Below are 23167 nucleotides of genomic sequence, written 5' to 3'. Positions count from 1 at the left end.
CCAGGTCACCCACCTATATACACAGGCTCCAGGTCACCCACCTATATACACAGGCTCCAGGTCACCCACCTATATACACAGTCTCCAGGTCACCCACCTATATACACAGTCTCCAGGTCACCCACCTATATACACAGTCTCCAGGTCACCCACCTATATACACAGTCTCCAGGTCACCCACCTATATACACAGGCTCCAGGTCACCCACCTATATACACAGTCTCCTGGTGACCCACCTATATACACAGTCTCCAGGTCACCCATCTATATAAACAGTCTCCAGGTCACCCACCTATATACACAGTCTCCAGGTCACCCACCTATATACACAGGCTCCAGGTCACCCACTTATATACACAGGCTCCAGGTCACCCACCTATATACACAGTCTCCCGGTCACCCACCTATATACACAGTCTCCAGGTCACCCACCTATATACACAGTCTCCTGGTGACCCACCTATATACACAGTCTCCAGGTCACCCATCTATATACACAGTCTCCAGGTCACCCACCTATATACACAGTCTCCAGGTCACCCACTTATATACACAGTCTCCAGGTCACCCACCTATATACACAGTCTCCAGGTCACCCACCTATATACACAGTCTCCAGGTCACCCACCTATATACACAGTCTCCAGGTCACCCACCTATATACACAGTCTCCAGGTCACCCACCTATATACACAGTCTCCAGGTCACCCACTTATATACACAGTCTCCAGGTCACCCATCTATATACACAGTCTCCAGGTCACCCACCTATATACACAGTCTCCAGGTCACCCACTTATATACACAGTCTCCAGGTCACCCATCTATATACACAGTCTCCAGGTCACCCACCTATATACACAGGCTCCCAGTCACCCACCTATATACACAGTCTCCAGGTCACCCACCTATATACACAGTCTCCAGGTCACCCACCTATATACACAGTCTCCAGGTCACCCACCTATATACACAGGCTCCAGGTCACCCACCTATATACACAGTCTCCTGGTGACCCACCTATATACACAGTCTCCAGGTCACCCATCTATATAAACAGTCTCCAGGTCACCCACCTATATACACAGTCTCCAGGTCACCCACCTATATACACAGTCTCCAGGTCACCCACCTATATACACAGTCTCCCAGTCACCCACCTATATACACAGTCTCCAGGTCACCCACCTATATACACAGTCTCCTGGTGACCCACCTATATACACAGTCTCCAGGTCACCCATCTATATACACAGTCTCCAGGTCACCCACCTATATACACAGTCTCCAGGTCACCCACTTATATACACAGTCTCCAGGTCACCCACCTATATACACAGTCTCCAGGTCACCCACCTATATACACAGTCTCCAGGTCACCCACCTATATACACAGTCTCCAGGTCACCCACCTATATACACAGTCTCCAGGTCACCCACCTATATACACAGTCTCCAGGTCACCCACTTATATACACAGTCTCCAGGTCACCCATCTATATACACAGTCTCCAGGTCACCCACTTATATACACAGTCTCCAGGTCACCCATCTATATACACAGTCTCCAGGTCACCCACCTATATACACAGTCTCCAGGTCACCCACCTATATACACAGTCTCCAGGTCACCCACTTATATACACAGTCTCCAGGTCACCCATCTATATACACAGTCTCCAGGTCACCCACCTATATACACAGTCTCCAGGTCACCCACCTATATACACAGTCTCCAGGTCACCCACCTATATACACAGGCTCCCGATCCCCCACCTATATACACAGTCTCCAGGTCACCCACCTATATACACAGTCTCCCAGTCACCCACCTATATACACAGGCTCCAGGTCACCCACCTATATACACAGTCTCCAGGTCACCCACCTATATACACAGTCTCCAGGTCACCCACCTATATACACAGTCTCCCGGTCACCCACCTATATACACAGTCTCCAGGTCACCCATCTATATACACAGGCTCCAGGTCACCCACCTATATACACAGTCTCCCGGTCACCCACCTATATACACAGTCTCCAGGTCACCCACCTATATACACAGTCTCCAGGTCACCCACCTATATACACAGGCTCCAGGTCACCCACCTATATACACAGGCTCCAGGTCACCCACCTATATACACAGGCTCCAGGTCACCCACCTATATACACAGGCTCCCGATCCCCCACCTATATACACAGTCTCCCGGTCACCCACCTGTATACACAGGCTCCAGGTCACCCACCTATATACACAGGCTCCCGATCCCCCACCTATATACACAGTCTCCCGGTCACCCACCTGTATACACAGTCTCCAGGTCACCCACCTATATACACAGTCTCCAGGTCACCCACCTATATACACAGTCTCCAGGTCACCCACCTATATACACAGTCTCCAGGTCACCCACTTATATACACAGTCTCCAGGTCACCCACCTATATACACAGTCTCCAGGTCACCCACCTATATACACAGTCTCCTGGTGACCCACCTATATACACAGTCTCCAGGTCACCCACCTATATACACAGGCTCCAGGTCACCCACTTATATACACAGGCTCCAGGTCACCCACTCATATACACAGTCTCCAGGTCACCCACCTATATACACAGTCTCCTGGTGACCCACCTATATACACAGTCTCCTGGTGACCCACCTATATACACAGTCTCCAGGTCACCCACCTATATACACAGGCTCCAGGTCACCCACTTATATACACAGTCTCCAGGTCACCCACCTATATACACAGTCTCCTGGTGACCCACCTATATACACAGGCTCCAGGTCACCCACTTATATACACAGTCTCCAGGTCACCCACCTATATACACAGGCTCCCAGTCACCCACCTATATACACAGTCTCCAGGTCACCCACCTATATACACAGTCTCCAGGTCACCCACCTATATACACAGTCTCCAGGTCACCCACCTATATACACAGTCTCCCAGTCACCCACCTATATACACAGTCTCCAGGTCACCCACCTATATACACAGTCTCCAGGTCACCCACTTATATACACAGTCTCCAGGTCACCCACCTATATACACAGTCTCCAGGTCACCCACCTATATACACAGTCTCCAGGTCACCCACCTATATACACAGGCTCCAGGTCACCCACCTATATACACAGTCTCCCAGTCACCCACTTATATACACAGTCTCCCGGTCACCCACCTATATACACAGTCTCCAGGTCACCCACTTATATACACAGTCTCCAGGTCACCCACCTATATACACAGTCTCCAGGTCACCCACCTATATACACAGTCTCCAGGTCACCCACCTATATACACAGGCTCCCAGTCACCCACCTATATACACAGTCTCCAGGTCACCCACCTATATACACAGTCTCCAGGTCACCCACCTATATACACAGGCTCCAGGTCACCCACCTATATACACAGTCTCCAGGTCACCCACCTATATACACAGTCTCCAGGTCACCCACCTATATACACAGTCTCCAGGTCACCCACCTATATACACAGTCTCCAGGTCACCCACCTATATACACAGGCTCCAGGTCACCCACCTATATACACAGGCTCCAGGTCACCCACCTATATACACAGGCTCCAGGTCACCCACCTATATACACAGTCTCCAGGTCACCCACCTATATACACAGTCTCCAGGTCACCCACCTATATACACAGTCTCCAGGTCACCCACCTATATACACAGTCTCCAGGTCACCCACCTATATACACAGGCTCCAGGTCACCCACCTATATACACAGTCTCCTGGTGACCCACCTATATACACAGTCTCCAGGTCACCCATCTATATAAACAGTCTCCAGGTCACCCACCTATATACACAGTCTCCAGGTCACCCACCTATATACACAGGCTCCAGGTCACCCACCTATATACACAGTCTCCCGGTCACCCACCTATATACACAGTCTCCAGGTCACCCACCTATATACACAGTCTCCTGGTGACCCACCTATATACACAGTCTCCAGGTCACCCATCTATATACACAGTCTCCAGGTCACCCACCTATATACACAGTCTCCAGGTCACCCACTTATATACACAGTCTCCAGGTCACCCACCTATATACACAGTCTCCAGGTCACCCACCTATATACACAGTCTCCAGGTCACCCATCTATATACACAGTCTCCAGGTCACCCACTTATATACACAGTCTCCAGGTCACCCATCTATATACACAGTCTCCAGGTCACCCACCTATATACACAGTCTCCAGGTCACCCACTTATATACACAGTCTCCAGGTCACCCATCTATATACACAGTCTCCAGGTCACCCACCTATATACACAGGCTCCCAGTCACCCACCTATATACACAGTCTCCAGGTCACCCACCTATATACACAGTCTCCAGGTCACCCACCTATATACACAGTCTCCAGGTCACCCACCTATATACACAGGCTCCAGGTCACCCACCTATATACACAGTCTCCTGGTGACCCACCTATATACACAGTCTCCAGGTCACCCATCTATATAAACAGTCTCCAGGTCACCCACCTATATACACAGTCTCCAGGTCACCCACCTATATACACAGTCTCCAGGTCACCCACCTATATACACAGTCTCCCAGTCACCCACCTATATACACAGTCTCCAGGTCACCCACCTATATACACAGTCTCCTGGTGACCCACCTATATACACAGTCTCCAGGTCACCCACCTATATACACAGTCTCCAGGTCACCCACTTATATACACAGTCTCCAGGTCACCCACCTATATACACAGTCTCCAGGTCACCCACCTATATACACAGTCTCCAGGTCACCCACCTATATACACAGTCTCCAGGTCACCCACCTATATACACAGTCTCCAGGTCACCCACCTATATACACAGTCTCCAGGTCACCCACTTATATACACAGTCTCCAGGTCACCCATCTATATACACAGTCTCCAGGTCACCCACTTATATACACAGTCTCCAGGTCACCCATCTATATACACAGTCTCCAGGTCACCCATCTATATACACAGTCTCCAGGTCACCCACTTATATACACAGTCTCCAGGTCACCCATCTATATACACAGTCTCCAGGTCACCCACCTATATACACAGTCTCCAGGTCACCCACCTATATACACAGTCTCCAGGTCACCCACCTATATACACAGTCTCCAGGTCACCCACCTATATACACAGTCTCCAGGTCACCCACTTATATACACAGTCTCCAGGTCACCCACTTATATACACAGTCTCCCAGTCACCCACCTATATACACAGTCTCCAGGTCACCCACCTATATACACAGTCTCCAGGTCACCCACTTATATACACAGTCTCCCAGTCACCCACTTATATACACAGTCTCCCGGTCACCCACTTATATACACAGTCTCCAGGTCACCCACCTATATACACAGGCTCCAGGTCACCCACTTATATACACAGTCTCCCAGTCACCCACTTATATACACAGTCTCCCGGTCACCCACCTATATACACAGTCTCCAGGTCACCCACCTATATACACAGGCTCCCAGTCACCCACCTATATACACAGTCTCCAGGTCACCCACCTATATACACAGTCTCCCAGTCACCCACCTATATACACAGTCTCCCAGTCACCCACCTATATACACAGTCTCCAGGTCACCCACCTATATACACAGTCTCCCAGTCACCCACTTATATACACAGTCTCCCAGTCACCCACTTATATACACAGTCTCCCGGTCACCCACTTATATACACAGTCTCCAGGTCACCCACCTATATACACAGTCTCCAGGTCACCCACCTATATACACAGGCTCCCAGTCACCCACCTATATACACAGTCTCCAGGTCACCCACCTATATACACAGTCTCCAGGTCACCCACCTATATACACAGTCTCCAGGTCAGCCACCTATATACACAGGCTCCCAGTCACCCACCTATATACACAGTCTCCAGGTCACCCACCTATATACACAGTCTCCAGGTCACCCACCTATATACACAGTCTCCAGGTCACCCACTTATATACACAGGCTCCAAGTCACCCACCTATATACACAGGCTCCCAGTCACCCACCTATATACACAGTCTCCAGGTCACCCACCTATATACACAGTCTCCTGGTGACCCACCTATATACACAGGCTCCAGGTCACCCACTTATATACACAGTCTCCAGGTCACCCACCTATATACACAGGCTCCCAGTCACCCACTTATATACACAGGCTCCCGGTCACCCACTTATATACTCAATCTCTATCATGCATACACTCTGGAGTCACCCAGCTTTTCCATAAGCTGACCAGTGCTGCAGTGATCTATCCCCTGTGTATGCTCCTGGGTATATAGCCGGCCTGCTTGCCCCTCCTGAGAGTATACGGGATGTATACAGCAGGTGCACACTACTGAGCGGGTGTTGTGTGTCAGGGTAACAATAGGGCGGCTCATCACATCTAGACACTGGCTCTTTGTGCGACAGGACACGGCGTTCTGAGCGGTCTTGTCCCTAGTACATTGTATGTTTTGGGATGAGGAAACCATCAGCAGTGGAGCCCGTCCGTCCAGGCCGGGGGAGGGGTGTGCGGGGCTCACTATGAATCACTATGATAAAGCAGAGTAACTTCGGAGGAACAGTTTGTGGTTAGAGGGCGGCTGAGGACGAGTCACAGATAGGTACAGCAGATATGGCCCATATAGTAGACATCACCCAGTACCTATAATGTGACCCCACAGTTACGAGTATTCAGTATCACGTCTGCTTTTTCACTATTGCAGTCCTGGTGCCTATAACTGACCAGAATGACACAAGTGAGTGTAAGCTCCTGGGCAAAATGTCTCAGATCATTGACCTGGATGGTGAAAAGGGAAATACAGAATAATTCAGGAAAAAAAATCCTAAAAAGGTCAAATAATAGTGCCATATAGTGCACAAATCACTGTGCTCATATAATAGTGCTATATAGCGTTCATATAATAGTGTTCATATAATAGTGCCATATAGTGCACAAAGAATAGTGTCATATAGTGCTCATATAATAGTGCCATATAGTGCACAAATCACTGTGCTCATATAATAGTGCCATATAGCGTTCATATGATAGTGCTCATATAATAGTGCCATATAGTGCACAAAGAATAGTGTCATATAGTGCTCATATAATAGTGCCATATAGTGCACAAATCACTGTGCTCATATAATAGTGCCATATAGCGTTCATATGATAGTGCTCATATAATAGTGCCATATAGTGCACAAAGAATAGTGTCATATAGTGTTCATATAATATTGCCATATACACTCACCGGCCACTTTATTAGGTACACCATGCTAGTAACGGGTTGGACCCCCTTTTGCCTTCAGAACTGCCTCAATTCTTCGTGGCATAGATACAACAAGGTGCTGGAAGCATTCCTCAGAGATTTTGGTCCATATTGACATGATGGCATCACACAGTTGCAGTCGCAGATTTGTCGGCTGCACATCCATGATGCGAATCTCCCGTTCCACCACATCCCAAAGATGCTCCTCTATTGGATTGAGATCTGGTGACTGTGGAGGCCATTGGAGTACAGTGAACTCATTGTCATGTTCAAGAAACCAGTCTGAGATGATTCCAGCTTTATGACATGGCATTGCATTATCCTGCTGAAAGTAGCCATCAGATGTTGGGTACATTGTGCTCATAAAGGGATGGACATGGTCAGCAACAATACTCAGGTAGGCTTTGGCGTTGCAACGATGCTCAATTGGTACCAAGGGGCCCAAAGAGTGCCAAGAAAATATTCCCCACACCATGACACCACCACCACCAGCCTGAACCGTTACCGATACAAGGCAGGATGGATCCATGCTTTCATGTTGTTGACGCCAAATTCTGACCCTACCATCCGAATGTCGCAGCAGAAATCGAGACTCATCAGACCAGGCAACGTTTTTCCAATCTTCCATTGTCCAATTTCGATGAGCTTGTGCAAATTGTAGCCTCAGTTTCCTGTTCTTAGCTGAAAAGAGTGGCACCCGGTGTGGTCTTCTGCTGCTGTAGCCCATCTGTAGCCTCAAAGTTGGACGTACTGTGCGGCGTTCAGAGATGCTCTTCTGGCTACCTTGGGTGTAACGGGTGGCTATTTGAGTCACTGTTGCCTTTCTATCAGCTCGAACCAGTCTGGCCATTCTCCTCTGACCTCTGGCATCAACAACGCATTTCCGCCCCCCACAGAACTGCCGCTCACTGGATGTTTTTTCTTTTTCGGACCATTCTCTGTAAACCCTAGAGATGGTTGTGCGTGAAAATCCCAGTAGATCAGCAGTTTCTGAAATACTCAGACCAGCCCTTCTGGCACCAACAACCATGCCACGTTCAAAGGCACTCAAATCACCTTTCTTCCCCATACTGATGTTCGGTTTGAACTGCAGGAGATTGTCTTGACCATGTCTACATGCCTAAATGCACTGAGTTGCCGCCATGTGATTGGCTGATTAGAAATTAAGTGTTAACGAGCAGTTGAACAGGTGTACCTAATAAAGTGGCCGGTGAGTGTAGTGCACAAATAATACTGAGTATAAATAACAATGCCATATAGTGTTCATATAATAGTGCCATATAGTGTTCATATAATAGTGCTCATATAATCGTGTCATATAGTGCTCATATAATAGTGCCATATAGTATTCATATAATAGTGCCATATAGTGTTCATATAATAGTGCCATATAGTGTTCATATAATATTGCCATATAGTGCACAAATCACTGTGCTCATATAATAGTGCCATATAGCGTTCATATAATAGTGCTCATATAATCGTGTCATATAGTGCTCATATAATAGTGCCATATAGTATTCATATAATAGTGCCATATAGTGTTCATATAATAGTGCCATATAGTGTTCATATAATAGTGCCATATAGTGCACAAATCACTGTGCTCATATAATAGTGCTATATAGCGTTCATATAATAGTGTTCATATAATAGTGTCATATAGTGCACAAAGAATAGTGTCATATAGTGCTCATATAATAGTGCCATATAGTGCACAAATCACTGTGCTCATATAATAGTGCCATATAGCGTTCATATGATAGTGCTCATATAATAGTGCCATATAGTATTCATATAATAGTGCCATATAGTGTTCATATAATAGTGCCATATAGTGTTCATATAATATTGCCATATAGTGCACAAATCACTGTGCTCATATAATAGTGCCATATAGCGTTCATATAATAGTGCTCATATAATAGTGTCATATAGTGCTCATATAATAGTGCCATATAGCGTTCATATAATAGTGCTCATATTATAGTGTCATATAGCGTTCATATAATAGTGCTCATATAATAGTGCTTATATAATAGTGCCATATGGTGCACAAACCACAGTGCTCATATAATAGTGCCATATAGCGTTCATATAATAGTGCTCATATAATAGTGCTTATATAATAGTGCCATATAGTGCACAAACCACAGTGCTCATATAATAGTGCCATATAGTGTTCACAAATCACTGTGCTCATATAATAGTGCCATATAGTGCTCATATAATAGTGCCATATAGTGTACATATATTAGTGCTCATATAATAGTGGTATGTAGTGCTCAAATAATGGTACAAATAACAGTAATAGATTATCTAAGGCAGAATGCTATTCTATGGCTAAATGAGACAATTGTTTATAGCCTAAATAACACTGCCATATAGTAGCCATATAACAATACTACACAATGCTCGTGCAATAAAGTCCATAAAGTAACAAAATAAATACCCCCATAGGGCACTCATATACACACCGCTGTCTAGTGACTGTCTAGTGACAGTATTATATACTGAATAAATAATACCAACATATAGTGCTCATATAACACCACCACCAGCCATAAAGCCAATACAATGACAAAATAAATAATACCACCATACAGTGCTCAAATACACAGTGCTATAGAGAGCCTGGTAAGAGGGACATTCACTGACCAACTGAGAATATTATACAGTGACTAAAGTCACCACCTATAAAGACTACACGGGACCAAAATAATACCGCCATACAGTGTTCAAATAGCAGTGCCGGGGCCTTGGTACTACCTCTGCTTTATCAGCTACTGTGCTGTCCCTGCAGGTGGAGATGGAGCTGGCTCTACTAGAGGGGGAGCTGAGGACCGAGAGGAAGGAGATGGATAAAGATGAGGAGACCATAAGACACCTGCAAGATCAGCTGCGGGACACCGAGAGGAGGTGGCAGGAGGAGAAGGAGAAGGTAGGTGGCCATAGGTTACTGCAGGTGGTCTGTAGGTGGTTCTACCGCGGTCACCAGGTCACGCGGTCACTCACTGAGGATTATGTTCTGTCCTTTACCTTCAGGATAAACTGCAGTTACAGAATGAGAAGAAGAAAGTGAAAGAACTGGAGAAGAAGATCTCCGAGTGTCGTGGCCAGCTGGTCAACCAGCCCGAGAGTCACCACGAGCAGCTCAGGAAGCAGATCCAGGAGGTGAGCGGAGAGCGGGCCCTAAAGAGGACACAGAGGAGGGGCCGGTGGGGACATGATGGTGTAGTCTATTAGACAGCGTGTAGGAGGACTACAAAGAGGGTCTCTGTCTCTGGAGGACCCGACATGTCCATATAGAAGATACCGTAGTCACAGGGCCATCTGATAGAGATTGGGCTATAAAGAGGGGTTTGTGGGAACAGTGAGCTACTTGGGTGTCTGGTTTAGGAAACCCATTCCCAAATACTTTATTACTCCCCTGTTTGGGAGCCTCGCTATAAACCAGAGTGGAGATGTCTACAGAGTGTCTCCATGTCTGGAAGTCCCAGTGTGTTGGTTTGTGTGTAATACATTATTTCACCTGCGGAGGTGCTGCAGGGAGATGAAGCACTTGCTCTCAGGTTCCTCCACAGGTGACAGCCTATTTCAGGGGTTTCCACCCCAAGACGCCCAGTCACCTGCCGTTCTTTTTTGGGGATGTTACTATTTCCAGCCTCTTCCCGTTGGGCAGACTCCGGCACCATAAGTGAGGCTTTGTGCTCTATACACTATATTGGGTGCAGGACCTGCGTGGGCCGGGGTTGTCAATGTTTGGTTTACCTGCGGAGGATGTTATTGCATGGGCGGGTTTATAGATGAGCCTTTGTCTCCCAGATGACAGAGATGATGGAGAGCGCAGTCAAGTCCTTTGAAGACCTGGAGTTTCAGCAGCTGGAGAAGGAGAGCAGCCGGGAAGAGGAGCGAGAAGCCTCGTACCGACAGATCACCCAGAGCCTGGCCCAGAAACAGAACGAGCTGAACAAGAGGAAGGTAAGAGCGCTGCGTAACTCTGCTACATCACTAATCGCACCTGACTGGATGGATCTGCCACTGAGGTGAACTTATATGTGTAGATATCCCGGGTACTCCGTCACTAGCTGTGGTGTATGTGTAGATATCCCGGGTACTCCGTCACTAGCTGCGGTGTATGTGTAGATATCCCGGGTACTCTGTCACTGGCTGCGGTGTATGTGTAGATATCCCGGGTACTCCGTCACTAGCTGCGGTGTATGTGTAGATATCCCGGGTACTCCGTCACTGGCTGCGGTGTATGTGTAGATATCCCGGGTACTCATTCACTTGCTGCGGTGTATGTGTAGATATCCCGGGTACTCCGTCACTGGCTGCGGTGTATGTGTAGATATCCCGGGTACTCCATCACTGGCTGCGGTGTATGTGTAGATATCCTGGGTACTCCGTCACTGGCTGCGGTGTATGTGTAGATATCCCAGGTACGCCGTCACTGGCTGCGGTGTATGTGTAGATATCCTGGGTACTCCGTCACTGGCTGCGGTGTATGTGTAGATATCCCGGGTACTCCGTCACTAGCTGCGGTGTATGTGTAGATATCCCGGGTACTCCGTCACTGGCTGCGGTGTATGTGTAGATATCCCGGGTACTCTGTCACTGGCTGCGGTGTATGTGTAGATATCCCGGGTACTCCGTCACTGGCTGCGGTGTATGTGTAGATATCCCGGGTACTCCGTCACTGGCTGCGGTGTATGTGTAGATATCCCGGGTACTCCGTCACTAGCTGCGGTGTATGTGTAGATATCCCGGGTACTCCGTCACTAGCTGCGGTGTATGTGTAGATATCCCGGGTACTCCGTCACTAGCTGCGGTGTATGTGTAGATATCCCGGGTACTCTGTCACTAGCTGCGGTGTATGTGTAGATATCCCGGGTACTCTGTCACTAGCTGCGGTGTATGTGTAGATATCCCGGGTACTCCGTCACTGGCTGCGGTGTATGTGTAGATATCCCGGGTACTCCGTCACTGGCTGCGGTGTATGTGTAGATATCACGGGTACTCCGTCACTGGCTGCGGTGTATGTGTAGATATCCCGGGTACTCCGTCACTAGCTGCGGTGTATGTGTAGATATCCCGGGTACTCCGTCACTGGCTGCGGTGTATGTGTAGATATCCCGGGTACTCCGTCACTGGCTGCGGTGTATGTGTAGATATCCCGGGTACTCCGTCACTGGCTGCGGTGTATGTGTAGATATCCCGGGTACTCCGTCACTGGCTGCGGTGTATGTGTAGATATCCCGGGTACTCCGTCACTGGCTGCGGTGTATGTGTAGATATCCCGGGTACTCCGTCACTGGCTGCGGTGTATGTGTAGATATCCCGGGTACTCTGTCACTGGCTGCGGTGTATGTGTAGATATCCCGGGTACTCTGTCACTGGCTGCGGTGTATGTGTAGATATCCCGGGTACTCCGTCACTGGCTGCGGTGTATGTGTAGATATCCCGGGTACTCCGTCACTGGCTGCGGTGTATGTGTAGATATCCTGGGTACTCTGTCACTGGCTGTGGTGTATGTGTAGATATCCCGGGTACTCCGTCACTGGCTGTGGTGTATGTGTAGATATCCCGGGTACTCCGTCACTGGCTGCGGTGTATGTGTAGATATCCCGGGTACTCCGTCACTGGCTGTGGTGTATGTGTAGATATCTCGGGTACTCCGTCACTGGCTGCGGTGTATGTGTAGATATCCCGGGTACTCCGTCACTGGCTGCGGTGTATGTGTAGATATCCCGGGTACTCCGTCACTGGCTGCGGTGTATGTGTAGATATCCCGGGTACTCCGTCACTGGCTGCGGTGTATGTGTAGATATCCCGGGTACTCCGTCACTAGCTGTGGTGTATGTATAGATATCACGGGTACTCTGTCACTAGCTGTGGTGTATGTGTAGATATCCCGGGTACTCTGTCACTAGCTGTGGTGTATGTGTAGATATCCCGGGTACTCTGTCACTGGCTGCGGTGTATGTGTAGATATCACGGGTACTCCGTCACTAGCTGCGGTGTATGTGTAGATATCCCGGGTACTCCGTCACTGGCTGCGGTGTATGTGTAGATATCCCGGGTACTCTGTCACTGGCTGCGGTGTATGTGTAGATATCCCGGGTACTCCGTCACTAGCTGTGGTGTATGTGTAGATATCCCGGGTACTCTGTCACTAGCTGTGGTGTATGTGTAGATATCACGGGTACTCTGTCACTAGCTGTGGTGTATGTGTAGATATCCCGGGTACTCTGTCACTAGCTGTGGTGTATGTGTAGATATCACGGGTACTCCGTCACTAGCTACAGTGTATGTATAGATATCCTGGGTACTCCATCACTGGCTGCGGTGTATGTGTAGATATCCCGGGTACTCTGTCACTGGCTGCGGTGTATGTGTAGATATCACGGGTACTCCGTCACTAGCTGCGGTGTATGTGTAGATATCCCGGGTACTCCGTCACTGGCTGCGGTGTATGTGTAGATATCCCGGGTACTCTGTCACTGGCTGCGGTGTATGTGTAGATATCCCGGGTACTCCGTCACTAGCTGTGGTGTATGTGTAGATATCCCGGGTACTCCGTCACTAGCTGTGGTGTATGTGTAGATATCCCGGGTACTCTGTCACTGGCTGCGGTGTATGTGTAGATATCCCGGGTACTCCGTCACTAGCTGTGGTGTATGTGTAGATATCACGGGTACTCTGTCACTGGCTGCGGTGTATGTGTAGATATCCCGGGTTCTCCGTCACTAGCTGTGGTGTATGTGTAGATATCACGGGTACTCCGTCACTGGCTGTGGTGTATGTGTAGATATCCCGGGTACTCCGTCACTGGCTGCGGTGTATGTGTAGATATCACGGGTACTCTGTCACTAGCTGTGGTGTATGTGTAGATATCCCGGGTACTCTGTCACTAGCTGTGGTGTATGTGTAGATATCATGGGTACTCCGTCACTAGCTGCAGTGTATGTGTAGATATCCCGGGTACTCTGTCACTGGCTGCGGTGTATGTGTAGATATCACGGGTACTCCGTCACTAGCTGCGGTGTATGTGTAGATATCCCGGGTACTCCGTCACTGGCTGTGGTGTATGTGTAGATATCCCGGGTACTCTGTCACTGGCTGCGGTGTATGTGTAGATATCCCGGGTACTCTGTCACTGGCTGCGGTGTATGTGTAGATATCCTGGGTACTCCGTCACTGTCTGCGGTGTATGTGTAGATATCCCGGGTACTCCGTCACTAGCTGTGGTGTATGTGTAGATATCCCGGGTACTCCGTCACTTGCTGTGGTGTATGTATAGATATCACGGGTACTCTGTCACTAGCTGTGGTGTATGTGTAGATATCCCGGGTACTCTGTCACTAGCTGCAGTGTATGTGTAGATATCCCGGGTACTCTGTCACTGGCTGCGGTGTATGTGTAGATATCACGGGTACTCCGTCACTAGCTGCGGTGTATGTGTAGATATCCCGGGTACTCTGTCACTAGCTGTGGTGTATGTGTAGATATCACGGGTACTCCGTCACTAGCTGCAGTGTATGTGTAGATATCCCGGGTACTCTGTCACTGGCTGCGGTGTATGTGTAGATATCCCGGGTACTCTGTCACTAGCTGCGGTGTATGTGTAGATATCCCGGGTACTCTGTCACTGGCTGCGGTGTATGTGTAGATATCCCGGGTACTCTGTCACTGGCTGCGGTGTATGTATAGATATCACGGGTACTCTGTCACTAGCTGCGGTGTATGTGTAGATATCCCGGGTACTCCGTCACTGGCTGCGGTGTATGTGTAGATATCCCGGGTACTCCGTCACTGGCTGCGGTGTATGTGTAGATATCCCGGGTACTCTGTCACTGGCTGCGGTGTATGTGTAGATATCCTGGGTACTCCGTCACTGTCTGCGGTGTATGTGTAGATATCCCGGGTACTCCGTCACTAGCTGTGGTGTATGTGTAGATATCCCGGGTACTCCGTCACTAGCTGTGGTGTATGTATAGATATCACGGGTACTCTGTCACTAGCTGTGGTGTATGTGTAGATATCCCGGGTACTCCGTCACTAGCTGTGGTGTATGTGTAGATATCACGGGTACTCCGTCACTAGCTGCAGTGTATGTGTAGATATCCCGGGTACTCTGTCACTGGCTGCGGTGTATGTGTAGATATCCCGGGTACTCTGTCACTAGCTGTGGTGTATGTGTAGATATCATGGGTACTCCGTCACTAGCTGCAGTGTATGTGTAGATATCCCGGGTACTCTGTCACTGGCTGCGGTGTATGTGTAGATATCACGGGTACTCCGTCACTAGCTGCGGTGTATGTGTAGATATCCCGGGTACTCCGTCACTGGCTGCGGTGTATGTGTAGATATCCCGGGTACTCTGTCACTGGCTGCGGTGTATGTGTAGATATCCCGGGTACTCTGTCACTGGCTGCGGTGTATGTGTAGATATCCTGGGTACTCCGTCACTGTCTGCGGTGTATGTGTAGATATCCCGGGTACTCCGTCACTTGCTGTGGTGTATGTATAGATATCACGGGTACTCTGTCACTAGCTGTGGTGTATGTGTAGATATCCCGGGTACTCTGTCACTAGCTGTGGTGTATGTGTAGATATCACGGGTACTCCGTCACTAGCTGCAGTGTATGTGTAGATATCCCGGGTACTCTGTCACTGGCTGCGGTGTATGTGTAGATATCACGGGTACTCCGTCACTAGCTGCGGTGTATGTGTAGATATCCCGGGTACTCTGTCACTAGCTGTGGTGTATGTGTAGATATCACGGGTACTCCGTCACTAGCTGCAGTGTATGTGTAGATATCCCGGGTACTCTGTCACTGGCTGCGGTGTATGTGTAGATATCCCGGGTACTCTGTCACTAGCTGCGGTGTATGTGTAGATATCCCGGGTACTCTGTCACTGGCTGCGGTGTATGTGTAGATATCCCGGGTACTCTGTCACTGGCTGCGGTGTATGTATAGATATCACGGGTACTCTGTCACTAGCTGCGGTGTATGTGTAGATATCCCGGGTACTCCGTCACTGGCTGCGGTGTATGTGTAGATATCCCGGGTACTCCGTCACTGGCTGCGGTGTATGTGTAGATATCCCGGGTACTCTGTCACTGGCTGCGGTGTATGTGTAGATATCCTGGGTACTCCGTCACTGTCTGCGGTGTATGTGTAGATATCCCGGGTACTCCGTCACTAGCTGTGGTGTATGTGTAGATATCCCGGGTACTCCGTCACTAGCTGTGGTGTATGTATAGATATCACGGGTACTCTGTCACTAGCTGTGGTGTATGTGTAGATATCCCGGGTACTCCGTCACTAGCTGTGGTGTATGTGTAGATATCACGGGTACTCCGTCACTAGCTGCAGTGTATGTGTAGATATCCCGGGTACTCTGTCACTGGCTGCGGTGTATGTGTAGATATCCCGGGTACTCTGTCACTAGCTGCGGTGTATGTGTAGATATCCTGGGTACTCCGTCACTGGCTGCGGTGTATGTGTAGATATCCCGGGTACTCCGTCACTAGCTGCGGTGTATGTGTAGATATCCCGGGTACTCTGTCACTGGCTGCGGTGTATGTGTAGATATCCCGGGTACTCCGTCACTAGCTGCGGTGTATGTGTAGATATCCCGGGTACTCTGTCACTAGCTGCAGTGTATGTGTAGATATCCCGGGTACTCTGTCACTGGCTGCGGTGTATGTGTAGATATCCCGGGTACTCCGTCACTGGCTGCGGTGTATGTGTAGATAACCCGGGTACTCCGTCACTGGCTGCGGTGTATGTGTAGATATCCCGGGTACTCCGTCACTAGCTGCGGTGTATGTGTAGATATCCCGGGTACTCCGTCACTGGCTGTGGTGTATGTGTAGATATCCCGGGTACTCTGTCACTGGCTGCGGTGTATGTGTAGATATCCCGGGTACTCTGTCACTGGCTGCGGTGTATGTATAGATATCACGGGTACTCTGTCACTAGCTGCGGTGTATGTGTAGATATCCCGGGTACTCCGTCACTGGCTGCGGTGTATGTGTAGATATCCCGGGTACTCCGTCACTGGCTGCGGTGTATGTGTAGATATCCCGGGTACTCTGTCACTGGCTGCGGTGTATGTGTAGATATCCTGGGTACTCCGTCACTGTCTGCGGTGTATGTGTAGATATCCCGGGTACTCCGTCACTAGCTGTGGTGTATGTGTAGATATCCCGGGTACTCCGTCACTAGCTGTGGTGTATGTATAGATATCACGGGTACTCTGTCACTAGCTGTGGTGTATGTGTAGATATCCCGGGTACTCCGTCACTAGCTGTGGTGTATGTGTAGATATCACGGGTACTCCGTCACTAGCTGCAGTGTATGTGTAGATATCCCGGGTACTCTGTCACTGGCTGCGGTGTATGTGTAGATATCCCGGGTACTCCGTCACTGGCTGCGGTGTATGTGTAGATATCCCGGGTACTCTGTCACTAGCTGCAGTGTATGTGTAGATATCCCGGGTACTCTGTCACTGGCTGCGGTGTACCGCTATATGCTTTACATATGTGCACATGTAGGTCTGAAATCTTTCTGGGTAAGCGTGACTCAGGAGCAAGCATGTCTTCTTGTCTTACAGGACAAAGTGCTGCGACTGGAGGAGCAAGTGCGCAACGCAGAGGAGCAAGCGCAGACCGAGCGACTGAGAATCAGCGAGGAGAACACGCGGGTCTTCCAGTCTTTGAATAAGGTAAATAGACATGGGGGCGGGGTCTAACCCCTGGGATATCTGCTTGGAGTTCCTGTAGAGGTCACGCCGGTGCACTGCCGAACCATTCAATCCATTCTCAGTCCCATAAAGCAGCAGCACAATCTGGGGGTGCGGGGTACATTCCGGTGAATTGGGGGAGGGGGGGGGAGTCTCGCTACTAACTAGACACTTATCAATTAGGTAATCAGTTGACACTTTGTCACAATCCCTTTAATGCAGTGCAATGACCAGGACACTAGATGGCGCACAACATGCTCGACTCTGAGGCACTGAATACTAAACCTGTGCCTGCCTGCAGCCTCCACCAGGGGGAGCTCCCTGCACACTGGTAATACCTTCATGGTGTGTAGGGAGCTCCCCCTAGTGGTGGCTGCAGGCAGGCACAGGTTTAGTATTCTGCGCTATCTCTGCAGGGGATTTGGAGCTGTGTGTCAGAAGACTGCTATAAGGACATGTTATGTGGCTGTGCGGCGGCCATGACACGTGTGATACTCTGTGCGTGTCCTGACTAAGGGAGGTCACTGACACCTTATTATAGGATGGATATAATTATAGCTATCAGGGATAGTATACACCCTGCAGTATATATAGACATCCAGCAGGCCCGGCGTATAGCACGGGGGAGGATGATATCAGTCTGGTCTCTTAAAGGGGTTCTACACTATAAACAATCCCAATCGCCTGTAATCTGTGGAGGGTCCTGCACTGCCCCCACAGGAACAATGAAGTATTACACAGCTCGCATAGAGATCAGTGTGCAGTGCATGTAGTGCGGGGTCGTGTCGGGTCCTCCAGTGAGAGAGATGCTCTTTGTAGCCCCACTATGATATGGAGGAACTCTAACCTCATGGAGTCCATTACTTTCCAGGAGAAGGATCGGCTGCTCGCTCTGACGGCACTGAGTGGGCCGAGCTCTGAGCAACAGGACGGGAAGGAGGGCGCCCCCAAAAAGGTAAGAGAGAGAGGAGCCTTCTGTATGTCACACGTCATTCTGATCCCTGTCATATCTCCCTGCCCCCCATTTTTCATGGACACACCCCCTCTGTCCCCCTACTCTCTCTGTCGTACACCCCAACCTCTCTGCCCCCCACTTCCCTGTTTCTTATGCTTCCCATCTCCACCTCCCCCTCCCATGCCCCCTGTTCTTATTCCCCCTCCTCCCCCTCTCATGCCCCCTGTTCTTATTCCCCCTCCTCCCCCTCTCATGCCCCCTGTTCCTATGCCCCCTCCTCCCCCTCTCATGCCCCCTGTTCTTATTCCCCCTCCTCCCCCTCTCATGCCCCCTGTTCTTATGCCCCCTCCTCCCCCTCTCATGCCCCCTGTTCTTATTCCCCCTCCTCCCCCTCTCATGCCACCTGTTCTTATGCCCCCTCCTCCCCCTCTCATGCCCCCTGTTCTTATTCCCCCTCCTCCCCCTCTCATGCCCCCTGGTTCCTATGCCCCCTCCTCCCCCTCTCATGCCCCCTGTTCTTATGCCCCCTCCTCCCCCTCTCATGCCCGCTGTTCTTATTCCCCCTCCTCCCCCTCTCATGCCCCCTGTTCTTATGCCCCCTCCTCCCCCTCTCATGCCCCCTGTTCTTATTCCCCCTCCTCCCCCTCTCATGCCCCCTGTTCTTATGCCCCCTCCTCCCCCTCTCATGCCCCCTGTTCTTATTCCCCCTCCTCCCCCTCTCATGCCCCCTGTTCTTATTCCCCCTCCTCCCCCTCTCATGCCCCCTGGTTCTTATGCCCCCTCCTCCCCCTCTCATGCCCCCTGTTCTTATGCCCCCTCCTCCCCCTCTCATGCCCCCTGTTCTTATGCCCCCTCCTCCCCCTCTCATGCCCCCTGTTCTTATTCCCCCTCCTCCCCCTCTCATGCCCCCTGTTCTTATTCCCCCTCCTCCCCCTCTCATGCCCCCTGGTTCTTATGCCCCCTCCTCCCCCTCTCATGCCCCCTGTTCTTATGCCCCCTCCTCCCCCTCTCATGCCCCCTGTTCTTATTCCCCCTCCTCCCCCTCTCATGCCCCCTGGTTCTTATGCCCCCTCCTCCCCCTCTCATGCCCCCTGTTCTTATGCCCCCTCCTCCCCCTCTCATGCCCCCTGTTCTTATGCCCCCTCCTCCCCCTCCCATGCCCCCTGTTCTTATTCCCCCTCCTCCCCCTCTCATGCCCCCTGGTTCTTATGCTCCCTCCTCCCCCTCCCATGCCCCCTGTTCTTATTCCCCCTCCTCCCCCTCTCATGCCCCCTGTTCCTATGCCCCCTCCTCCCCCTCTCATGCCCCCTGTTCTTATTCCCCCTCCTCCCCCTCTCATGCCCCCTGTTCTTTTGCCCCCTCCTCCCCCTCTCATGCCCCCTGTTCTTATGCCCCCTCCTCCCCCTCTCATGCCCCCTGTTCTTATGCCCCCTCCTCCCCCTCTCATGCCCCCTGTTCTTATGCCCCCTCCTCCCCCTCCCATGCCCCCTGTTCTTATTCCCCCTCCTCCCCCTCTCATGCCCCCTGTTCTTATGCCCCCTCCTCCCCCTCTCATGCCCCCTGTTCTTATTCCCCCTCCTCCCCCTCTCATGCCCCCTGTTCTTATGCCCCCTCCTCCCCCTCTCATGCCCCCTGTTCTTATTCCCCCTCCTCCCCCTCTCATGCCCCCTGTTCTTATGCCCCCTCCTCCCCCTCTCATGCCCCCTGTTCTTATGCCCCCTCCTCCCCCTCTCATGCCCCCTGTTCTTATTCCCCCTCCTCCCCCTCTCATGCCCCCTGTTCTTATTCCCCCTCCTCCCCCTCTCATGCCCCCTGTTCTTATGCCCCCTCCTCCCCCTCTCATGCCCCCTGTTCTTATTCCCCCTCCTCCCCCTCTCATGCCCCCTGTTCTTATTCCCCCTCCTCCCCCTCTCATGCCCCCTGGTTCTTATGCCCCCTCCTCCCCCTCTCATGCCCCCTGTTCTTATGCCCCCTCCTCCCCCTCTCATGCCCCCTGTTCTTATTCCCCCTCCTCCCCCTCTCATGCCCCCTGGTTCTTATGCCCCCTCCTCCCCCTCTCATGCCCCCTGTTCTTATGCCCCCTCCTCCCCCTCTCATGCCCCCTGTTCTTATTCCCCCTCCTCCCCCTCTCATGCCCCCTGGTTCTTATGCCCCCTCCTCCCCCTCTCATGCCCCCTGTTCTTATGCCCCCTCCTCCCCCTCTCATGCCCCCTGTTCTTATTCCCCCTCCTCCCCCTCTCATGCCCCCTGTTCTTATGCCCCCTCCTCCCCCTCTCATGCCCCCTGTTCTTATTCCCCCTCCTCCCCCTCTCATGCCCCCTGTTCTTTTGCCCCCTCCTCCCCCTCTCATGCCCCCTGTTCTTATGCCCCCTCCTCCCCCTCTCATGCCCCCTGTTCTTATGCCCCCTCCTCCCCCTCTCATGCCCCCTGGTTCCTATGCCCCCTCCTCCCCCTCTTCTGCCCCCCCCCCGTCACCCCTCTTTGTACTTGGGCTCTTACTTTCTTCACCTTTGAGACCCTTCTCTTCTTTTAAGGACTGTCATACACTGGCGCTCACCTCCAAGCATGAACCTCACATGTCCATGCGCAAAATAAAAGTGAGTACCCCGCCCCCCCCCGGGGGCGTGTGTGTGAGCCTCTGTATGCATAGATCTCATATATATATATATATATATATATATATATATATATATATATATATATACTTGTGTCCTCCCCTCCCCCATCAAAAATAATCAAACTGGATCAACATGGAAATTTCCGCCACTTTGCTCTCTATACAATTGCCCATTGTTCCTGGCAGCACGCCGCTGCCCCCTGCTGGCGGACTTCAGTATTGCGGGTTTGTTTTCTTTCTACTTTCCGTCCTTTTCTTTTCCTTGTGCTCAATAATAATCCCGCCTATCGATTTCACTGGTGATCAGTGAGAGACACAGCGCCACTCCCGTCCACAGGTTGTGTCTGGTATTACAACTCAGCTCCAATGACGTGACTAGGACTAGCCGATTAGATGTGGAGTCCTGACATTTACTTCTATTGTCCACTAGGGGCTCCAGAGAACCTCCAGCCTGCCCCGGAGACGAGGAAATGCGCCATTTGTCCGACAGTCTGACCGCCCAGTGTCGCTACACGGAAACAGTAAGTGGCGACATTGTCATATAACTGTAGCAAACCCTCAGCTGCGAGAGGTCTCATGTGTTTCCATGCTTACAGACTACAATGTACCCCGTGCAGTCTGATCCTGCAGTATAATGCTGACCACTCAGGGTATGTTTGTAGTCTGTAACCTAGGTCAGTATGAATGGAGTGACCCTCACACCCCTGCTCTTGCAGCCTGTCTGGAGAGCGCCGGCCTGGCCCTGCACCTTGCCGTCTCCTCCAGCAGTTCTGGCGGGAAGATCGCCTTAGCCATCAGCCCCAACCTACAGATCGCAAGGAACCGCAATCTAGAAGAGAGGAGATCGTGTGGGGGGAGACTTCAGAGCAGCGCTCCGAGGCTGCCGCTGACATACAGGTAGGTACACTGACACCCGCTGTCCTCCCCATCCCCCGGGTCATTCTATACAATATATACATGTGGCTTCATCCTCCACAGGCCCATACCAAAAATAGCAGAGATGGAACGTCAGCTCCTCGAGGCCATGGCAGAAAAAGAGCGCCTCCTGAAGGCCAGGGTGAGTAGTGATCTATGTCTGGGGTGAATCTGCTTCGGGGTCTCCACTGGATGGGCCCCATTATAGTCAGTGTGGTCTGAGGGGCTCCGGTGTAACTGCTGCTCTGTCATTGTGTCATTTGCCTGCTGCAGCGTTTCGGCAGTTCTTAAGTTTTTCTGCCGCTGAACTTGTTCCTTGCACTGTGCCCGTGATTGTTCTAGCATCTCAGCAGCTCGCTGGGACACCATATAATGAGCGGGTTGTTGGCACCGATGATCCCCGTCAGCTCCGCTTGAGGAGAACTCTGTGACTTCTGGCTCCTTCATAGATCTCATTGTTTACGACAAATTATATTTCCAATTTCCCGCCATGTTTAATATTAGCAAACTGCCAATGTGGAGTAAAGGGGTTTTCCCCTCCAGTGTGTCAGCACTGCCTGGAGCAGATCAGATAATATGCAGATGCTT

At 50.7% G+C, this 23167-nt stretch overlaps 1 protein-coding gene across 2 annotated transcripts in view; it reads left to right on the top strand.

The window, feature by feature from the left end:
- The window catches only part of PHLDB3 (pleckstrin homology like domain family B member 3), a 54818-nt gene that overhangs the window by 22648 nt on the left and 9003 nt on the right, over nucleotides 1–23167 (top strand). Inside the window, exons 4-12 of one of the 2 annotated variants that reach the window (XM_075277986.1) lie at nucleotides 10141–10278; nucleotides 10383–10511; nucleotides 11163–11318; nucleotides 17964–18074; nucleotides 18964–19047; nucleotides 21582–21644; nucleotides 22095–22185; nucleotides 22381–22561; nucleotides 22643–22721. In XM_075277986.1, the coding sequence (XP_075134087.1) occupies nucleotides 10141–10278; nucleotides 10383–10511; nucleotides 11163–11318; nucleotides 17964–18074; nucleotides 18964–19047; nucleotides 21582–21644; nucleotides 22095–22185; nucleotides 22381–22561; nucleotides 22643–22721 (1032 nt within the window). The remainder of the gene's footprint in view (nucleotides 1–10140; nucleotides 10279–10382; nucleotides 10512–11162; nucleotides 11319–17963; nucleotides 18075–18963; nucleotides 19048–21581; nucleotides 21645–22094; nucleotides 22186–22380; nucleotides 22562–22642; nucleotides 22722–23167) is intronic. The other variant, XM_075277987.1, reaches the window with a different exon arrangement.

Source organism: Leptodactylus fuscus, chromosome 6, assembly GCF_031893055.1.
Source record: "Leptodactylus fuscus isolate aLepFus1 chromosome 6, aLepFus1.hap2, whole genome shotgun sequence".
In the NCBI taxonomy this organism is placed as follows: Eukaryota; Metazoa; Chordata; class Amphibia; order Anura; family Leptodactylidae; genus Leptodactylus; species Leptodactylus fuscus.
Note: the sequence above shows the minus strand (reverse complement) of the source record. Positions and strands in the feature narration are given on the sequence as shown.